This window comes from Coturnix japonica, chromosome 6, assembly GCF_054131305.1.
Source record: "Coturnix japonica strain WE chromosome 6, WE-NBRP24, whole genome shotgun sequence".
NCBI lineage: Eukaryota > Metazoa > Chordata > Aves > Galliformes > Phasianidae > Coturnix > Coturnix japonica.
Genome location: NC_140668.1, coordinates 22426358 through 22447336, shown reverse-complemented (window position 1 = coordinate 22447336; position 20979 = coordinate 22426358). Strand labels below are relative to the sequence as shown.

The following is a 20979-nucleotide window of genomic DNA, read 5'->3' as shown; positions in this document are numbered from 1 at the left end:
GTAGCTGGTCAGAACGTCCCTCGCTCGGGCTGGCAATCGCAGGGCGATGAAGCGGTCGGCTTCACGTCTCTCCCTTGACATGGTGCAGTGCAGGTTTTCCCCCGTTTCCTTGTTGGTCTTCCCAACCTGTGGCCTTTCAGCCAACCCGTAAGTGCTGGTGACAGGCTGTCAGCATCTCCTTGCTCTCTGAGGACTGACAGAAAGAAACCAGAGGAGGGGAAGCAGCCCGGCAGGAAGAAGGGTGTCCCGTGCTCAGCCCCTTGAGTTGGCCTCTCTTCCCTGAGGGCTCTTTCAGCTTCTGATGGATGCACCGTGTGTTGCTGTTTGCCCTGGGAAGCCCAGCTGCACGCTGGCAGCCGTGGCCTGTGCATCAGCCTCCCCTTGAGGCCCAAGGAGTTGTTTGTTTTTATGTATTCACTATTGGTGTGGCATTTTGTTGTTTTGTTCTGCTTAGAGATCAAGGGGTAATTTAACACCGTTGGAAGTCATTGGGGTTCAGGAGTAGCACATGTAGAATTTTGATCATGCAGCAAGTTGTGATTTCTACTGTGTTAAAGAACTGGCACACACATATACGCCTGCAGCCGGAGCTTGATTGACTCTCGTCAATACGGCCTTCCAAAGCCCGGCCCTGGGGAGTTGTCCAAAAATTTTCCAACCTTTTGTATTACCTAAGTTTATTTTAAACAGACAAGGAGGAGTAATCTCTTAAAGGCTTTTTTAAAGGCATTGGACTAGGTTTTGATTATCACGTCTCAGGAAGCTTCTGCATTCCACCTAGTGCTAATGTGATACATCAAGAGCAGATGACACAAGAGATTCAGGCCTTGCTGCCAGTCTTTTACGAATCAGAACTTTGTTTCATGTTGCCAGATATTGTGGTTTCCTTTTCAGGGGATTCCTTTGCTGTATAATAAGAAGGCCGAGGGCATCCTGGCCTGCATGGGAAACAGTGTTGCCAGCAGGAGCAGAGAGGTGATTGTCCCCCTGTTCTCAGCACTGATGAGGCCGCAGCTCGAGTGCTGTGTTCAGTTTTGGGCCCCTCAGTGCAAGAAAGACATCGAGGCCCTGGAACGCGTTCAGAGGAGGGCAACAAAGCTGGTGAGGGGTCTGGAGCACAGGCCGTATGAGGAGCGGCTGAGGGAGCTGGGATTGTTCAGCCTGGAGAAGAGGAGGCTCAGGGGAGACCTCATTGCTCTCTCTAACTTCCTGAAGGGAGGCTGTAGTGAGCTGGGGCTCGGCCTCTTCTCTCGTGTCATTAATGATAGGACCAGAGGGAATGGCTTCAAGCTGCGACAGGGGAGATTCAGGCTGGACACTACGAGGTATTACTGCTCAGAAAGGGTGGCCAGGCACTGGAATGGACACAGGGAGGTGGTGAAGGGAAGGGGACGAGGGCGAGGAAGGAAGGAAGGGAAGGGGAAGGTAAAGGAAGGAAAGCGAGAGGAAAGACACGAAATGAGACGTGAATTTTGGGTCCTTTTCCGGCAGCCGCCCCCCCCCAACAGGCCCCAGCCCGGCCTGAGCCACGTGACAGTGCCAGTGCCAGTGACAGGAAGTGCTTCCTGCAGGCGGCGGAGAGCACTTCCGGGCCATGGCGGCATGGCGGCCATGAGCGGGGCCGGGAGGAGCGGGCTCTGTGCTGCGAACGGGGTCGGGCCTCGGGGCGGGGGCACGGAGGGGCTGTCGGGGGAGGAGCTCGCGGCGCTGCCGGCACCCAGAGGCGGCTCCCGGGCGGCTCCACGGTCTCGCTGTGCTGCGGAGTCACCCGGCCGGCCCCAAAAGCCTGGAGGCAGAGCCTGAGCCGGCCCCGGCCCGGATCGTGTGGTGCGGCTCCGGCCGTGCTGGGCTGTGCGGCAGGAAGATGACTTGCGGAATCAAACTCTATAACCCAAAGATGGGTTCTAAAGCAGGTATGTTTATTCCAGCGTTGCGCAGCGCCGGGTGCAAGCGGGAGAGCTCCACCAAACTTGCACACCGTAAGGAGAAAAGTGTGTTACAGATATAGGTTAAGCTAATACGTAATCAATAGTCTCCTCCTCAGTTTGATTACATATTCATTACATTCCCTAGGACCCCGTTCCCCGCGACCCTTGCCGTTGTTTTGGGGTGAAATTCTTCTTCTGTTTTCTTCTTGGTGTTATCTGCTGGTATCGTTCTCCCATGTCAGCATCATCTTGCCCGGGGGTATCTAATCCTTCTTCTTGTCAGAGGTCTCCGGACAATTTCTTCTTATCTTTATTGCCCTCTTCTCTGGTTTTATTTTGACTAAGTGTCTGTAATTCCCCCTATCCCTGCACTTTTAAATGTAAACTATCTGCAGTTACCCTTTGTCTCGGATTCTGTGAAGTTCCCCTTTCCCTTTCTATAGCAAAGTGTTACCTTGCCTCCATTTCAGTCTTTGGGTCCCCAGGGAGGCTCTCCCTGGGGGTGTCCCGATTCGAAGGCAGGATTCAATCCCGCCGCAGCCCGTCCATGGCAGGCAAACGCTTCTCTCCTCTGCTCTTGGGACTCAGCAGTGCCAGGGGTTTCACAGCGCGCGTGTTGCAGTGGCTGGCAGCCTCCGTGTGTTTTTCTATTGCATACAGGATCCCATGGTGGAGCCGCGTTAGAAGCAGACGTTGGTGTCTTGTGGCAGGAGCAAGGGCAGTGGAAGCGCTGCCCAGGGCAGGGCGGTGGTGACTGCCATGAGAGCGGAGGTCTGATGCCATCTGCGAGGGATGGGATTTGCATCCGGTGGCTTTTCCGTTGCAGAATGTCCAGCAGCAGAGCGTGAGTGGCCGTGAAATGAAGCTGGGCCCCAGGAGAGCCGCCTGGAGCTGCGTCACGAGCTTCGTGCGTGGCCAGCGCAAGGTAGGTGTGCCTTACTGTAAGCGTGCGCTGAAGCAGTGTTGGTTAAGCACGGCTCACTCCTCTGTCTGCAACAGATGGGCTTTTTGCGCGCTTTATTGCTGTGGCCGTAGAATTCCCTCTTTCTTACCATCTGATCTGTGAAGGCTTTTGTGTGGGAAGGTTTTGAGGAATGAGGGAGTAGAAATTGCTTTAGTCACGAGTCATCTGGAAAGGTTTCACAGAAACGGTGACATTTGCAGAAGGAACGTATTGGCATTGGCAGTTGTGCCAAATACTCACTGGGATGGAGAGGAGGGAGTACCTGCAGAAGACCGTTCTCTTCTGGTTTTGAGGAAGCCGGGCAGAGCTCAGATTGCAGCTTAAGCAATGTTCTTTTGTCACACTCTGTGTCCTGTGTTGCGTTCTCTCCTTTCGATTCCAGTTCTCCTGACAGGTTAGGCTTGAATTCAGCATAATATCTGCTTCTCCCTGGGTTCAGGTTCTTTGGGTCTCCTGCCTGCTTTTCTCCCTTTTCTTAATGGAGAGTGGAGTTTCTACCACAGAGCAAAGTTTCGTGATTGACAGAAACAAATATGGAACATATTAGATGAACACAGCTCTGCATTTTTTTCTTCCTCCGAACAGCAAGGGACTCCTGTGCTCTCATTAATATCATCAGTGAGTAGATGCTGCCTTCTGCTGGAGCCTAAAATGCTTTCTGCAGTTGAGTGGTTGGAAACATAGGGTTTTAACTTAAAATTGTTTGCGCAGGGTGAAGGTTGGGAATACAATTAGAATACAGTTACACAGTGCTCTATCCCCAGCACTTTCCATCATTTTTCTTAACACAGCTTACGGTTCATTTCAAAACAAACTAACAAAGATGAACTTGGGTTAGCGTAGCCTGTTTTAAATGATCCTTCTGTGTCTTTTCCAGGCTGGTAGCAGAATGGAGACTTTCCCGAGGCACTGAGGAACAGACACAAGCTTCTTTTGAAGGCTTCAATGAAATTCTGCCCCAGCAGTATCTGTGGTCTTTTGATGCTAAGGAGCTGGACGTAAAGGATTCTTTGACTATTGCCAGATCCAGGCTGCTACAGGTATGTCACGGTTTAAACTAAAAATCCACCTGCGTCCGTGACAGGGACTGTGGGCCCAGCAGGGGCCCTAGGCCGAAAGGAAAAAAAGTTAATTAGGAAAAGAAAACAGCAGCAACAATCTAAGGAGGCACACTTATTTACTAAATTACTATATCGAAATACAGGATAACACAGCATAATACAATATAATTGAAAATTGAGCTAACGAATCAAGCAAAATAGGAGAGAGAATGAGTCCCGAAACCGAGAGGCCTACTGTAAATCTAGGCGAAACGGTGAAGGCTCCCACACACTCCCCTGAACGCCAGAACTCGAAAGACGTCAGTCTAGCCTGCGACAGAGTTAATATAGTGTCCAGGTCCCGTGACCTCGTGTTGTTCTCTGGGAGATGTAGTCTTCTTCTGTAAGTTGCAGATTCAGTAAAACTATTCATGCTTTATATGATGTTATGATGTGGAATACTGATAGCAAAATTACAAAATTATTAAACCATGACAAGGTAATACTTGCATTTCAGTCAGTGTCTGAAGAGCAAAGTTCATTAAGGCTGGCGGTTCTGTTTTCAGGATGTGTGAGAGAAGCCTTATGTATCAGTTAGTATTTGGTTACTGTGTTGGTCTTCACTTTCTTCTTTGCAACCAATTTACACGTTTCTAACGTTAAGATTCTGCCAGCATAAATTTTTTGGCTAACAGTGTTTTTGTAGTCCTTGACAATGTGATTTGCGTGTGTCTAAAGAGTGAGCAACTAGAAAGCAAGGGAGCAAAGAACCAAATATCAGCGGATGGTCAAATTACTGAGTGGAGCAGGTTTTAGCTGCTTTTGGGTTCTCCAAGTTATACTCTACAGCAGAACATCGTATTTCTAGCACAGAATGGTACGGTTAGGTAAAGACAAAGTACGTTGTTAGTTTGAATGTCTAAATACAAATGTTTTCATGAGTGGTATTTCTCTTTTGTGGCCTCTCCACATTTTCTTTGTGAGCGGATGTTATTATTTGCTATGAAAGTTTGAGAGTTTAATATTAAAAACGAGTGTAGTGTGATTGCAGGTGCTTTTAAGTACAGTAGTATTTCAGTACAATAGTCTTGCTGTAGAAGCAAAGTAGTAGGTTGTAGTTTCAATGATTCCATGTGGGTGCCCAGCCCAAAGTGGGGATTCCCTTATGAAAGGAGGGGGAGGGTGAAGGAGGCCGAGGGCCCTTTTCTCGGGGCCAGCTCTCTGTGCCCTCTTGCTGGCCGGAGAGAAGGGCTGCCCGCTGGACACAGGGAGTGCCTTGTAGCTCCCGTGCCGTGCCCTGCCCTCCAGCCCCCTCCTCATCCTATGCGGAACACCACTCCCAGCAGCACAGGTGCCATTTTGGAATCTTCCCCATGTCACAGCTGTCACCTTGGTTGCTGCGGCTCCACCCGACTCACTCACCTCTGAGAGTGCTGGGCAGGTAGCAGCCATGTCCAGCACGAAGCGAGGGCGAGAGGAATGTAGTGAGGATTTAAGTGGGGAGAAGGAGCTGGGGGCCCCAGAACCGAAGAGGAGGAGGGTGCCCGCCATAACCATCAAATGGAGGAGGGGGAAAGGAGCCCGTTTCCATCATGCCTGGACCAGCCCTGTGACCACCACCCATGTGGAGCCGATGGAGGTGGATCCCCCTCCGGAGGAACCGATGGAGGTGGATCCCCCTCCAGAGGAGCCCATGGACGTGGATCCGCCCGCGGCATAGCTGGCCTGGCACCACACCACCGTGCCAGGCCCCGCGTTGGCATGGTCACAGCTTCACCATCGCTGGTCCAGGCACTCGGCTCCTTTCCTGCTGCGTGGCCCCTGCCCCCAGCATGAGCTGGGTGGCATTATTTAACATCTTCTTCTCCTCCACCTCGTTGCTCCTCCGGTTCTGTGGGCCCCCAGTTCCTTCTTCCCCCTGTTGTAGTTAGGTGTTTGCTCTGTTCTTTGTTTTGATGGTTGTGTTAGGTTAGTGTTAGTGTTCAGTTTAGTTTTAGCGTTAGGGATAGGTTCCTGTTTGTTCTTTAGAGTTAGGCATAGGTTCCTGTTTGTTCTTTAGGGTTAGGTATAGGTTTCTGTTGTTATTTTAGAGTTAGGCATAGGTTAGTGTTCGTACTTACAGTCAGGCATTGGCTGCTACACTCAAGTAAAAGTAACCGCTGCTCCTGGGTAAGCACACAGTGTTGCCATCAGGGCTCAAGCTCAGGCAGCCAGCTGACCGGGGCAGAATTTGTGTTAGACGCTGCTCAGTGACAACACCCAGAACAAAGTAGCAAGGATGCGAAGTGCAGGAGACTACTTGCGCTTATCACATTCTGTCTGCTGTAACAGCATTACTCAAAGATTTCTAATCAGGCCAAGATCTTTGTGATGCAGCAGTTTGTTCATTACTGCCATCATGGGCGCACAACCCTACTGGCGAGGAATGGAAGGCCCTATATGCTGGCCCGACCCTACCCGCAGGGAGGTGTGCTCCCTCCCCTGGGCACGGGTCAGGGACATTGCTGGGAGACTTCCCAGTCTGATCTGCCCTTCTGTCTACTATCCCCTGCTGATAGTTCAGGCTGGCAGTGAAGAAGTTAGTAAAAAAAGCCTGAAGGCTATCAAAGATGATTTCAGGGGACTGGGGCGGGTAATCGAAGGAACAGGTGTGCGGGTGGTTATTGCATCTGTACTTTCAGTGGCAGGGAGGGATACTGAGTTGGACCTAAAAACCCACCTCTTAAACAAATGGTTAAAGAGTCGGTGCAGACATAGGAGTCTTGGTGTTTTTCACCATGGGGCAATTTATTTGGCTCCTGGCATGACAGCTACAGACGGAAGCGGCTTGTCTCAAAGGGGTAAGAGGGTTCTAGCTGAGGAACTGTCAGGACCCCACCAAAAACCTGCACCCTGACTTGTAAAATGGTTACACAGATATAGGTACACCTCATACATAGTCAATGATGTAAGGAAGGACACTGGACACACCTTCGTTGGCTCCACAGCCGCAGTCCAACACGGCGGCCAGGCCCGTCGATCCATTCCTTTGCTTGCTGCCAGTTCCCACAGGGAGTCCTCACTCAGACACCTGAAACAACAACGCACACAAACACATCAGGCAAACAACAGACACGCACACAAACACAAAACGCCCTCCTCGGATCCCGCCACTCACCCTTCCTTTGCCAACTTCTCTCGCTCACCTTCAGGGCAGTGCCAGCCCCTTCAACCCGATCACAGAATCACAGAATGACCCGGGTTGGAAGGGACCTCAAGGATCATGAAGCACCAACCCCCGCCTGGCTGCGGGGCTGTGGCAGCCGGTGTGGCTGGGTGCAGCACGTGGGCATGTGGGAGGGCCTGCAGCAGGGATGTGGGGTGTAATCAGAGTGACTGGAATTCCAATTCAGTCAGAGGTCTTAATTGTAGGTAAGGGTTGAATCCGCCGAGGTGCCGCACAAGGAGAGGCGCTGGGTGCGACTATGGAAAGCAGAGCTTGTGTGTCCCAGGAGGCAGGCGTAGTCAGGTCCCCTTTGGAGCCTGCCGTTGTTGGTGCTCAGCTCAGGAGCCCCATCAGGAGCTGCTGCGTGCTGCGTCTGTGTCACGGACTTATCTAGATCAATATGATTGACTGATCAATCTATGATCTCCAGATGATGTTATGATGTGAAATACCAATAGAAAAAAATACAAAACCACAACAGTATGGCAGCCCAAAAAGATTCCCTTGTGGAAGAAGGGGGAGGGTGAAGGAGGGTGAAGGAGGCCGAGGGCCCTTTACTTGGGGCCGGCTCGTCTGTGCCCTCTTGCTGGCCAGAGAGAAGGGCTGCCCGCTGGGCACAGGGAGCACCTTGTAGCTCCCGTACCATGCCCTGCCCTCCAGCCCCCTCCTCATCCTATGTGGAACTCCAGTGCCAGCAGTGCGGCCGCCATTTTAGAACCCTCTCCATGTCACCATGGTCACCGTTGCTGCATGCCTCTGACAGTTGTGGCAGTTAACAGCCATGCCTGCTGCAAAGAGGGCGAGGGTTGAAGTTTCTGGTGGGAGGATGGAGCTGGGGGCCCTAGGAGTCAGAAGGAGGAGGGGGCCCGCCATGACCATCAGGCAGAGGAGGGGTAAGAGAGCCATTATCCATCATGCCTGGACCAGCCCTGTGACCACCACCCATGTGGAGCCTATGGAGGTGGATCCCCCTCCGGAGGAACCGATGGAGGTGGATCCCCCTCCGGAGGAACCGATGGAGGTGGATCCCCCTCCGGAGGAACCGATGGAGGTGGATCCCCCTCCAGAGGAGCCCATGGACGTGGATCCACCCGCGGCATAGCTGGCCTGGCACCACACCACCGTGCCAGGCCCCGCGTTGGCATGGTCACAGCTTCACCATCGCTGGTCCAGGCACTCGGCTCCTTTCCTGCTGCGCGGCCCCTGCCCCCAGCATTAGCTGGGTGGCATTATTTAACATCTTCTGCTCCTCCACCTTGTTGCTCCTCTGGTTCTGTGGGCCCCCAGTTCCATCTTCCCCCTGTTAGGTTAGGTGTTTGTTATGTTCTTTGTTTTGATGGTTGTGTTAGGTTAGTGTTAGTGTTCAGTTTAGTTTTAGTGTTAGGGATAGGTTCCTGTTCGTTTTTTAGAGTTAGGCATAGGTTCCTGTTTGTTCTTTAGGGTTAGGTATAGGTTTTTGTTGTTATTTTAGAGTTAGGTATAGGTTTTTGTTGTTATTTTAGAGTTAGGTATAGGTTTCTGTTGTTATTTTAGAGTTAGGCATAGGTTAGTGTTCGTACTTGCAGTCAGGCATTGGCTGTTACACTCAAGTAAAAGTAACCGCTGCTCCTTGGGTAAGCATGCAGCTGGTTGCTCACCCCGAGCAATGAGTGCGACTGCCCTGACAGTTTGATGACATCTGCGATGAACTGAATTTCCCTCTTGGGACTTTTCCTTTGCAGAACATGGAGGAGCAGAGCGTGAGTGGGCTGAGAAATGGAGCTGGGACTCAGGAGAGCAACACGTGGCTGTGTCCCAGAGCTCCCAAAGTGTGGCCATTGCAAGGTAGGAGTGCCTTACCGAAAGCGTTGTTCAAGCACAGCTCCTGGCACTGTCTGCAACAGATCCGCTCTCTGCGTGCTTTCTTTCAGTCGCTGGTGTTGTGCAGCACAGCCACGGCACGGCCCTCAGTGCGTACGCGAGGAGCGTGGAAAGGTAGGTGGTGAATTTTCATCTTGCTAACGCTAGGATTAGGAATGGTGAGCATTCCTAAAAGAGTGGCCACAAAGGTGTGATCTGCCTCGGGGAGAAGTTGATTCTCGCCTCTTCAGCTTTTCCCTTCTTTTCTGTCCACCTGTCCTTTCCAGCTCCTCCTCCCCTCAGCTGCAAGTGGGGCAGTGCTCGAGTGTGAGGACTCTTCCTTGGCATGCGGTAACAGACAATGCAGATGTGACTTTTGTGTCCTTCCTTGTTCTTGGGTTTGTAGCCCAGGGATATCTTGCGAGCAGCTCTCTAAGTCAGACTGTGCTGGCAGCGTGCGTGAGTGAAATAGTGCCTCTTTTTTCCCTCTTGCAGCAAGCTTGCCGAGGCAAGGCAAGCGCTACTCAGCTGAGGAAGAAAGCCGAGAAGGAAAGCAGAAAGCAACGATGAGGGCTTGAGCAAGAAGCTACAAAGGACAGCAGAACCACCTGCAACGCTTCCTCGGAGGTGGCACCAAGAGCTGCTGACTCAACAGCCCAGTTTACTGGCACAGCCGTGCTTTCCCTGTCATGGACGGTGGAGATGATGGAAGTGAACTGGACAGGAAGGACTTGTGCTGCGTTAGAAGCAATGAGGGCTTCACATAGGCAGGACTTGGTGTATGGCAAGAGCTGGAGACGCTGCGTTCCTTCAGGGTGTGTCTCTTGAGGTCCAGGCCTGGTGTAGGGTTAGGTTGAAATAGGGCTGGCTGGGACTGGAGAGGGAGGAGGTGACGTAGCCCCGGGGTTTGGCTTCTCCTTGGGTCTGACTGGAGGCTGAGTGACTGATTGCTAAGCGGCAATCCTGGGCACTGGGGTTTCATTTTGGGGTGTGGGCGGGGCAATAAATAGAAGCCAAATCTTCTTGTACGCAATAAAATTGAAGCGAACTTTCTAAACCTGGTGCTGCCTCTTTCAGTAGCTGGTCAGAACGTCCCTCGCTCGGGCTGGCAATCGCAGGGCGATGAAGCGGTCGGCTTCACGTCTCTCCCTTGACATGGTGCAGTGCAGGTTTTCCCCCGTTTCCTTGTTGGTCTTCCCAACCTGTGGCCTTTCAGCCAACCCGTAAGTGCTGGTGACAGGCTGTGAGCATCTCCTTGCTCTCTGAGGACTGACAGAAAGAAACCAGAGGAGGGGAAGCAGCCCGGCAGGAAGAAGGGTGTCCCGTGCTCAGCCCCTTGAGTTGGCCTCTCTTCCCTGAGGGCTCTTTCAGCTTCTGATGGATGCACCGTGTGTTGCTGTTTGCCCTGGGAAGCCCAGCTGCACGCTGGCAGCCGTGGCCTGTGCATCAGCCTCCCCTTGAGGCCCAAGGAGTTGTTTGTTTTTATGTATTCACTATTGGTGTGGCATTTTGTTGTTTTGTTCTGCTTAGAGATCAAGGGGTAATTTAACACCGTTGGAAGTCATTGGGGTTCAGGAGTAGCACATGTAGAATTTTGATCATGCAGCAAGTTGTGATTTCTACTGTGTTAAAGAACTGGCACACACATATACGCCTGCAGCCGGAGCTTGATTGACTCTCGTCAATACGGCCTTCCAAAGCCCGGCCCTGGGGAGTTGTCCAAAAATTTTCCAACCTTTTGTATTACCTAAGTTTATTTTAAACAGACAAGGAGGAGTAATCTCTTAAAGGCTTTTTTAAAGGCATTGGACTAGGTTTTGATTATCACGTCTCAGGAAGCTTCTGCATTCCACCTAGTGCTAATGTGATACATCAAGAGCAGATGACACAAGAGATTCAGGCCTTGCTGCCAGTCTTTTACGAATCAGAACTTTGTTTCATGTTGCCAGATATTGTGGTTTCCTTTTCAGGGGATTCCTTTGCTGTATAATAAGAAGGCCGAGGGCATCCTGGCCTGCATGGGAAACAGTGTTGCCAGCAGGAGCAGAGAGGTGATTGTCCCCCTGTTCTCAGCACTGATGAGGCCGCAGCTCGAGTGCTGTGTTCAGTTTTGGGCCCCTCAGTGCAAGAAAGACATCGAGGCCCTGGAACGCGTTCAGAGGAGGGCAACAAAGCTGGTGAGGGGTCTGGAGCACAGGCCGTATGAGGAGCGGCTGAGGGAGCTGGGATTGTTCAGCCTGGAGAAGAGGAGGCTCAGGGGAGACCTCATTGCTCTCTCTAACTTCCTGAAGGGAGGCTGTAGTGAGCTGGGGCTCGGCCTCTTCTCTCGTGTCATTAATGATAGGACCAGAGGGAATGGCTTCAAGCTGCGACAGGGGAGATTCAGGCTGGACACTACGAGGTATTACTGCTCAGAAAGGGTGGCCAGGCACTGGAATGGACACAGGGAGGTGGTGAAGGGAAGGGGACGAGGGCGAGGAAGGAAGGAAGGGAAGGGGAAGGTAAAGGAAGGAAAGCGAGAGGAAAGACACGAAATGAGACGTGAATTTTGGGTCCTTTTCCGGCAGCCGCCCCCCCCCAACAGGCCCCAGCCCGGCCTGAGCCACGTGACAGTGCCGGTGCCAGTGACAGGAAGTGCTTCCTGCAGGCGGCGGAGAGCACTTCCGGGCCATGGCGGCATGGCGGCCATGAGCGGGGCCGGGAGGAGCGGGCTCTGTGCTGCGAACGGGGTCGGGCCTCGGTGCGGGGGCACGGAGGGGCTGTCGGGGGAGGAGCTCGCGGCGCTGCCGGCACCCAGAGGCGGCTCCCGGGCGGCTCCACGGTCTCGCTGTGCTGCGGAGTCACCCGGCCGGCCCCAAAAGCCTGGAGGCAGAGCCTGAGCCGGCCCCGGCCCGGATCGTGTGGTGCGGCTCCGGCCGTGCTGGGCTGTGCGGCAGGAAGATGACTTGCGGAATCAAACTCTATAACCCAAAGATGGGTTCTAAAGCAGGTATGTTTATTCCAGCGTTGCGCAGCGCCGGGTGCAAGCGGGAGAGCTCCACCAAACTTGCACACCGTAAGGAGAAAAGTGTGTTACAGATATAGGTTAAGCTAATACGTAATCAATAGTCTCCTCCTCAGTTTGATTACATATTCATTACATTCCCTAGGACCCCGTTCCCCGCGACCCTTGCCGTTGTTTTGGGGTGAAATTCTTCTTCTGTTTTCTTCTTGGTGTTATCTGCTGGTATCGTTCTCCCATGTCAGCATCATCTTGCCCGGGGGTATCTAATCCTTCTTCTTGTCAGAGGTCTCCGGACAATTTCTTCTTATCTTTATTGCCCTCTTCTCTGGTTTTATTTTGACTAAGTGTCTGTAATTCCCCCTATCCCTGCACTTTTAAATGTAAACTATCTGCAGTTACCCTTTGTCTCGGATTCTGTGAAGTTCCCCTTTCCCTTTCTATAGCAAAGTGTTACCTTGCCTCCATTTCAGTCTTTGGGTCCCCAGGGAGGCTCTCCCTGGGGGTGTCCCGATTCGAAGGCAGGATTCAATCCCGCCGCAGCCCGTCCATGGCAGGCAAACGCTTCTCTCCTCTGCTCTTGGGACTCAGCAGTGCCAGGGGTTTCACAGCGCGCGTGTTGCAGTGGCTGGCAGCCTCCGTGTGTTTCTCTATTGCATACAGGATCCCATGGTGGAGCCGCGTCAGAAGCAGACGTTGGTGTCTTGTGGCAGGAGCAAGGGCAGTGGAAGCGCTGCCCAGGGCAGGGCGGTGGTGACTGCCATGAGAGCGGAGGTCTGATGCCATCTGCGAGGGATGGGATTTGCATCCGGTGGCTTTTCCGTTGCAGAATGTCCAGCAGCAGAGCGTGAGTGGCCGTGAAATGAAGCTGGGCCCCAGGAGAGCCGCCTGGAGCTGCGTCACGAGCTTCGTGCGTGGCCAGCGCAAGGTAGGTGTGCCTTACTGTAAGCGTGCGCTGAAGCAGTGTTGGTTAAGCACGGCTCACTCCTCTGTCTGCAACAGATGGGCTTTCTGCGCGCTTTATTGCTGTGGCCGTAGAATTCCCTCTTTCTTACCATCTGATCTGTGAAGGCTTTAGTGTGGGAAGGTTTTGAGGAATGAGGGAGTAGAAATTGCTTTAGTCACGAGTCATCTGGAAAGGTTTCACAGAAACGGTGACATTTGCAGAAGGAACGTATTGGCATTGGCAGTTGTGCCAAATACTCACTGGGATGGAGAGGAGGGAGTACCTGCAGAAGACCGTTCTCTTCTGCTTTTGAGGAAGCCGGGCAGAGCTCAGATTGCAGCTTAAGCAATGTTCTTTTGTCACACTCTGTGTCCTGTGTTGCGTTCTCTCCTTTCGATTCCAGTTCTCCTGACAGGTTAGGCTTGAATTCAGCATAATATCTGCTTCTCCCTGGGTTCAGGTTCTTTGGGTCTCCTGCCTGCTTTTCTCCCTTTTCTTAATGGAGAGTGGAGTTTCTACCACAGAGCAAAGTTTCGTGATTGACAGAAACAAATATGGAACATATTAGATGAACACAGCTCTGCATTTTTTTCTTCCTCCGAACAGCAAGGGACTCCTGTGCTCTCATTAATATCATCAGTGAGTAGATGCTGCCTTCTGCTGGAGCCTAAAATGCTTTCTGCAGTTGAGTGGTTGGAAACATAGGGTTTTAACTTAAAATTGTTTGCGCAGGGTGAAGGTTGGGAATACAATTAGAATACAGTTACACAGTGCTCTATCCCCAGCACTTTCCATCATTTTTCTTAACACAGCTTACGGTTCATTTCAAAACAAACTAACAAAGATGAACTTGGGTTAGCGTAGCCTGTTTTAAATGATCCTTCTGTGTCTTTTCCAGGCTGGTAGCAGAATGGAGACTTTCCCGAGGCACTGAGGAACAGACACAAGCTTCTTTTGAAGGCTTCAATGAAATTCTGCCCCAGCAGTATCTGTGGTCTTTTGATGCTAAGGAGCTGGACGTAAAGGATTCTTTGACTATTGCCAGATCCAGGCTGCTACAGGTATGTCACGGTTTAAACTAAAAATCCACCTGCGTCCGTGACAGGGACTGTGGGCCCAGCAGGGGCCCTAGGCCGAAAGGAAAAAAAGTTAATTAGGAAAAGAAAACAGCAGCAACAATCTAAGGAGGCACACTTATTTACTAAATTACTATATCGAAATACAGGATAACACAGTATAATACAATATAATTGAAAATTGAGCTAACGAATCAAGCAAAATAGGAGAGAGAATGAGTCCCGAAACCGAGAGGCCTACTGTAAATCTAGGCGAAACGGTGAAGGCTCCCACACACTCCCCTGAACGCCAGAACTCGAAAGACGTCAGTCTAGCCTGCGACAGAGTTAATATAGTGTCCAGGTCCCGTGACCTCGTGTTGTTCTCTGGGAGATGTAGTCTTCTTCTGTAAGTTGCAGATTCAGTAAAACTATTCATGCTTTATATGATGTTATGATGTGGAATACTGATAGCAAAATTACAAAATTATTAAACCATGACAAGGTAATACTTGCATTTCAGTCAGTGTCTGAAGAGCAAAGTTCATTAAGGCTGGCGGTTCTGTTTTCAGGATGTGTGAGAGAAGCCTTATGTATCAGTTAGTATTTGGTTACTGTGTTGGTCTTCACTTTCTTCTTTGCAACCAATTTACACGTTTCTAACGTTAAGATTCTGCCAGCATAAATTTTTTGGCTAACAGTGTTTTTGTAGTCCTTGACAATGTGATTTGCGTGTGTCTAAAGAGTGAGCAACTAGAAAGCAAGGGAGCAAAGAACCAAATATCAGCGGATGGTCAAATTACTGAGTGGAGCAGGTTTTAGCTGCTTTTGGGTTCTCCAAGTTATACTCTACAGCAGAACATCGTATTTCTAGCACAGAATGGTACGGTTAGGTAAAGACAAAGTACGTTGTTAGTTTGAATGTCTAAATACAAATGTTTTCATGAGTGGTATTTCTCTTTTGTGGCCTCTCCACATTTTCTTTGTGAGCGGATGTTATTATTTGCTATGAAAGTTTGAGAGTTTAATATTAAAAACGAGTGTAGTGTGATTGCAGGTGCTTTTAAGTACAGTAGTATTTCAGTACAATAGTCTTGCTGTAGAAGCAAAGTAGTAGGTTGTAGTTTCAATGATTCCATGTGGGTGCCCAGCCCAAAGTGGGGATTCCCTTATGAAAGGAGGGGGAGGGTGAAGGAGGCCGAGGGCCCTTTTCTCGGGGCCAGCTCTCTGTGCCCTCTTGCTGGCCGGAGAGAAGGGCTGCCCGCTGGACACAGGGAGTGCCTTGTAGCTCCCGTGCCGTGCCCTGCCCTCCAGCCCCCTCCTCATCCTATGCGGAACACCACTCCCAGCAGCACAGGTGCCATTTTGGAATCTTCCCCATGTCACAGCTGTCACCTTGGTTGCTGCGGCTCCACCCGACTCACTCACCTCTGAGAGTGCTGGGCAGGTAGCAGCCATGTCCAGCACGAAGCGAGGGCGAGAGGAATGTAGTGAGGATTTAAGTGGGAGAAGGAGCTGGGGGCCCCAGAACCGAAGAGGAGGAGGGTGCCCGCCATAACCATCAAATGGAGGAGGGGGAAAGGAGCCCGTTTCCATCATGCCTGGACCAGCCCTGTGACCACCACCCATGTGGAGCCGATGGAGGTGGATCCCCCTCCGGAGGAACCGATGGAGGTGGATCCCCCTCCAGAGGAGCCCATGGACGTGGATCCGCCCGCGGCATAGCTGGCCTGGCACCACACCACCGTGGTCATGGTCATGACCGTTGGCATGGTCACAGCTTCACCATCGCTGGTCCAGGCACTCGGCTCCTTTCCTGCTGCGTGGCCCCTGCCCCCAGCATGAGCTGGGTGGCATTATTTAACATCTTCTTCTCCTCCACCTCGTTGCTCCTCCGGTTCTGTGGGCCCCCAGTTCCTTCTTCCCCCTGTTGTAGTTAGGTGTTTGCTCTGTTCTTTGTTTTGATGGTTGTGTTAGGTTAGTGTTAGTGTTCAGTTTAGTTTTAGCGTTAGGGATAGGTTCCTGTTTGTTCTTTAGAGTTAGGCATAGGTTCCTGTTTGTTCTTTAGGGTTAGGTATAGGTTTCTGTTGTTATTTTAGAGTTAGGCATAGGTTAGTGTTCGTACTTACAGTCAGGCATTGGCTGCTACACTCAAGTAAAAGTAACCGCTGCTCCTGGGTAAGCACACAGTGTTGCCATCAGGGCTCAAGCTCAGGCAGCCAGCTGACCGGGGCAGAATTTGTGTTAGACGCTGCTCAGTGACAACACCCAGAACAAAGTAGCAAGGATGTGAAGTGCAGGAGACTACTTGCGCTTAGCACATTCTGTCTGCTGTAACAGCATTACTCAAAGATTTCTAATCAGGCCAAGATCTTTGTGATGCAGCAGTTTGTTCATTACTGCCATCATGGGCGCACAACCCTACTGGCGAGGAATGGAAGGCCCTATATGCTGGCCCGACCCTACCCGCAGGGAGGTGTGCTCCCTCCCCTGGGCACGGGTCAGGGACATTGCTGGGAGACTTCCCAGTCTGATCTGCCCTTCTGTCTACTATCCCCTGCTGATAGTTCAGGCTGGCAGTGAAGAAGTTAGTAAAAAAAGCCTGAAGGCTATCAAAGATGATTTCAGGGGACTGGGGCGGGTAATCGAAGGAACAGGTGTGCGGGTGGTTATTGCATCTGTACTTTCAGTGGCAGGGAGGGATACTGAGTTGGACCTAAAAACCCACCTCTTAAACAAATGGTTAAAGAGTCGGTGCAGACATAGGAGTCTTGGTGTTTTTCACCATGGGGCAATTTATTTGGCTCCTGGCATGACAGCTACAGACGGAAGCGGCCTGTCTCAAAGGGGTAAGAGGGTTCTAGCTGAGGAACTGTCAGGACCCCACCAAAAACCTGCACCCTGACTTGTAAAATGGTTACACAGATATAGGTACACCTCATACATAGTCAATGATGTAAGGAAGGACACTGGACACACCTTCGTTGGCTCCACAGCCGCAGTCCAACACGGCGGCCAGGCCCGTCGATCCATTCCTTTGCTTGCTGCCAGTTCCCACAGGGAGTCCTCACTCAGACACCTGAAACAACAACGCACACAAACACATCAGGCAAACAACAGACACGCACACAAACACAAAACGCCCTCCTCGGATCCCGCCACTCACCCTTCCTTTGCCAACTTCTCTCGCTCACCTTCAGGGCAGTGCCAGCCCCTTCAACCCGATCACAGAATCACAGAATGACCCGGGTTGGAAGGGACCTCAAGGATCATGAAGCACCAACCCCCGCCTGGCTGCGGGGCTGTGGCAGCCGGTGTGGCTGGGTGCAGCACGTGGGCATGTGGGAGGGCCTGCAGCAGGGATGTGGGGTGTAATCAGAGTGACTGGAATTCCAATTCAGTCAGAGGTCTTAATTGTAGGTAAGGGTTGAATCCGCCGAGGTGCCGCACAAGGAGAGGCGCTGGGTGCGACTATGGAAAGCAGAGCTTGTGTGTCCCAGGAGGCAGGCGTAGTCAGGTCCCCTTTGGAGCCTGCCGTTGTTGGTGCTCAGCTCAGGAGCCCCATCAGGAGCTGCTGCGTGCTGCGTCTGTGTCACGGACTTATCTAGATCAATATGATTGACTGATCAATCTATGATCTCCAGATGATGTTATGATGTGAAATACCAATAGAAAAAAATACAAAACCACAACAGTATGGCAGCCCAAAAAGATTCCCTTGTGGAAGAAGGGGGAGGGTGAAGGAGGGTGAAGGAGGCCGAGGGCCCTTTACTTGGGGCCGGCTCGTCTGTGCCCTCTTGCTGGCCAGAGAGAAGGGCTGCCCGCTGGGCACAGGGAGCACCTTGTAGCTCCCGTACCATGCCCTGCCCTCCAGCCCCCTCCTCATCCTATGTGGAACTCCAGTGCCAGCAGTGCGGCCGCCATTTTAGAACCCTCTCCATGTCACCATGGTCACCGTTGCCGCATGCCTCTGACAGTTGTGGCAGTTAACAGCCATGCCTGCTGCAAAGAGGGCGAGGGTTGAAGTTTCTGGTGGGAGGATGGAGCTGGGGGCCCTAGGAGTCAGAAGGAGGAGGGGGCCCGCCATGACCATCAGGCAGAGGAGGGGTAAGAGAGCCATTATCCATCATGCCTGGACCAGCCCTGTGACCACCACCCATGTGGAGCCTATGGAGGTGGATCCCCCTCCGGAGGAACCGATGGAGGTGGATCCCCCTCCGGAGGAACCGATGGAGGTGGATCCCCCTCCGGAGGAACCGATGGAGGTGGATCCCCCTCCAGAGGAGCCCATGGACGTGGATCCGCCCGCGGCATAGCTGGCCTGGCACCACACCACCGTGCCAGGCCCCGCGTTGGCATGGTCACAGCTTCACCATCACTGGTCCAGGCACTCGGCTCCTTTCCTGCTGCGCGGCCCCTGCCCCCAGCATTAGCTGGGTGGCATTATTTAACATCTTCTGCTCCTCCACCTTGTTGCTCCTCTGGTTCTGTGGGCCCCCAGTTCCATCTTCCCCCTGTTAGGTTAGGTGCTTGTTATGTTTTTGTTGATGGTAGTGTTAAGTTAGTGTTAGTGTTAGTGTTCAGTTTAGTTTTAGTGTTAGGGATAGGTTCCTGTTCGTTTTTTAGAGTTAGGCATAGGTTCCTGTTTGTTCTTTAGGGTTAGGTATAGGTTTTTGTTGTTATTTTAGAGTTAGGTATAGGTTTTTGTTGTTATTTTAGAGTTAGGTATAGGTTTCTGTTGTTATTTTAGAGTTAGGCATAGGTTAGTGTTCGTACTTGCAGTCAGGCATTGGCTGTTACACTCAAGTAAAAGTAACCGCTGCTCCTTGGGTAAGCATGCAGCTGGTTGCTCACCCTGAGCAATGAGTGCGACTGCCCTGACAGTTTGATGACATCTGCGATGAACTGAATTTCCCTCTTGGGACTTTTCCTTTGCAGAACATGGAGGAGCAGAGCGTGAGTGGGCTGAGAAATGGAGCTGGGACTCAGGAGAGCAACACGTGGCTGTGTCCCAGAGCTCCCAAAGTGTGGCCATTGCAAGGTAGGAGTGCCTTACCGAAAGCGTTGTTCAAGCACAGCTCCTGGCACTGTCTGCAACAGATCCGCTCTCTGCGTGCTTTCTTTCAGTCGCTGGTGTTGTGCAGCACAGCCACGGCACGGCCCTCAGTGCGTACGCGAGGAGCGTGGAAAGGTAGGTGGTGAATTTTCATCTTGCTAACGCTAGGATTAGGAATGGTGAGCATTCCTAAAAGAGTGGCCACAAAGGTGTGATCTGCCTCGGGGAGAAGTTGATTCTCGCCTCTTCAGCTTTTCCCTTCTTTTCTGTCCACCTGTCCTTTCCAGCTCCTCCTCCCCTCAGCTGCAAGTGGGGCAGTGCTCGAGTGTGAGGACTCTTCCTTGGCATGCGGTAACAGACAATGCAGATGTGACTTTTGTGTCCTTCCTTGTTCTTGGGTTTGTAGCCCAGGGATATCTTGCGAGCAGCTCTCTAAGTCAGACTGTGCTGGCAGCGTGCGTGAGTGAAATAGTGCCTCTTTTTTCCCTCTTGCAGCAAGCTTGCCGAGGCAAGGCAAGCGCTACTCAGCTGAGGAAGAAAGCCGAGAAGGAAAGCAGAAAGCAACGATGAGGGCTTGAGCAAGAAGCTACAAAGGACAGCAGAACCACCTGCAACGCTTCCTCGGAGGTGGCACCAAGAGCTGCTGACTCAACAGCCCAGTTTACTGGCACAGCCGTGCTTTCCCTGTCATGGACGGTGGAGATGATGGAAGTGAACTGGACAGGAAGGACTTGTGCTGCGTTAGAAGCAATGAGGGCTTCACATAGGCAGGACTTGGTGTATGGCAAGAGCTGGAGACGCTGCGTTCCTTCAGGGTGTGTCTCTTGAGGTCCAGGCCTGGTGTAGGGTTAGGTTGAAATAGGGCTGGCTGGGACTGGAGAGGGAGGAGGTGACGTAGCCCCGGGGTTTGGCTTCTCCTTGGGTCTGACTGGAGGCTGAGTGACTGATTGCTAAGCGGCAATCCTGGGCACTGGGGTTTCATTTTGGGGTGTGGGCGGGGCAATAAATAGAAGCCAAATCTTCTTGTACGCAATAAAATTGAAGCGAACTTTCTAAACCTGGTGCTGCCTCTTTCAGTAGCTGGTCAGAACGTCCCTCGCTCGGGCTGGCAATCGCAGGGCGATGAAGCGGTCGGCTTCACGTCTCTCCCTTGACATGGTGCAGTGCAGGTTTTCCCCCGTTTCCTTGTTGGTCTTCCCAACCTGTGGCCTTTCAGCCAACCCGTAAGTGCTGGTGACAGGCTGTGAGCATCTCCTTGCTCTCTGAGGACTGACAGAAAGAAACCAGAGGAGGGGAAGCAGCCCGGCAGGAAGAAGGGTGTCCCGTGCTCAGCCCCTTGAGTTGGCCTCTCTTCCCTGAGGGCTCTTTCAGCTTCTGATGGATGCACCGTGTGTTGCTGTTTGCCCTGGGAAGCCCAGCTGCACGCTGGCAGCCGTGGCCTGTGCATCAGCCTCCCCTTGAGGCCCAAGGAGTTGTTTGTTTTTATGTATTCACTATTGGTGTGGCATTTTGTTGTTTTGTTCTGCTTAGAGATCAAGGGGTAATTTAACACCGTTGGAAGTCATTGGGGTTCAGGAGTAGCACATGTAGAATTTTGATCATGCAGCAAGTTGTGATTTCTACTGTGTTAAAGAACTGGCACACACATATACGCCTGCAGCCGGAGCTTGATTGACTCTCGTCAATACGGCCTTCCAAAGCCCGGCCCTGGGGAGTTGTCCAAAAATTTTCCAACCTTTTGTATTACCTAAGTTTATTTTAAACAGACAAGGAGGAGTAATCTCTTAAAGGCTTTTTTAAAGGCATTGGACTAGGTTTTGATTATCACGTCTCAGGAAGCTTCTGCATTCCACCTAGTGCTAATGTGATACATCAAGAGCAGATGACACAAGAGATTCAGGCCTTGCTGCCAGTCTTTTACGAATCAGAACTTTGTTTCATGTTG

The 20979-nt window shown here is 51.8% G+C and overlaps 2 protein-coding genes across 2 annotated transcripts; both read left to right on the top strand.

Moving 5' to 3' along the window:
* The first annotated feature begins 452 nt into the window (after positions 1–452).
* Positions 453–10033, top strand: LOC146760504 (uncharacterized). Its single transcript, XM_085550817.1, has 4 exons — positions 453–2853; positions 3770–3932; positions 8859–9111; positions 9472–10033. Exon 1 carries the CDS (start codon positions 943–945, stop codon positions 1801–1803), a length of 861 nt encoding a protein of 286 aa, XP_085406943.1. The 5' UTR covers positions 453–942; the 3' UTR covers positions 1804–2853; positions 3770–3932; positions 8859–9111; positions 9472–10033.
* A 471-nt stretch (positions 10034–10504) lies between these two features.
* LOC146760503 (uncharacterized) lies at positions 10505–20091 on the top strand. Its single transcript, XM_085550818.1, has 4 exons — positions 10505–12905; positions 13822–13984; positions 18917–19169; positions 19530–20091. The coding sequence occupies exon 1, from the start codon at positions 10995–10997 to the stop codon at positions 11853–11855; it is 861 nt and encodes a 286-aa protein (XP_085406944.1). The 5' UTR covers positions 10505–10994; the 3' UTR covers positions 11856–12905; positions 13822–13984; positions 18917–19169; positions 19530–20091.
* Positions 20092–20979: the final 888 nt, after the last annotated feature.

Bases quoted from the DNA above. Each gene is read 5' to 3' on its own strand.
- LOC146760503 (XM_085550818.1), top strand. From the start codon at position 10,995: ATGGGAAACAGTGTTGCCAGCAGGAGCAGAGAGGTGATTGTCCCCCTG.
- LOC146760504 (XM_085550817.1), top strand. From the start codon at position 943: ATGGGAAACAGTGTTGCCAGCAGGAGCAGAGAGGTGATTGTCCCCCTG.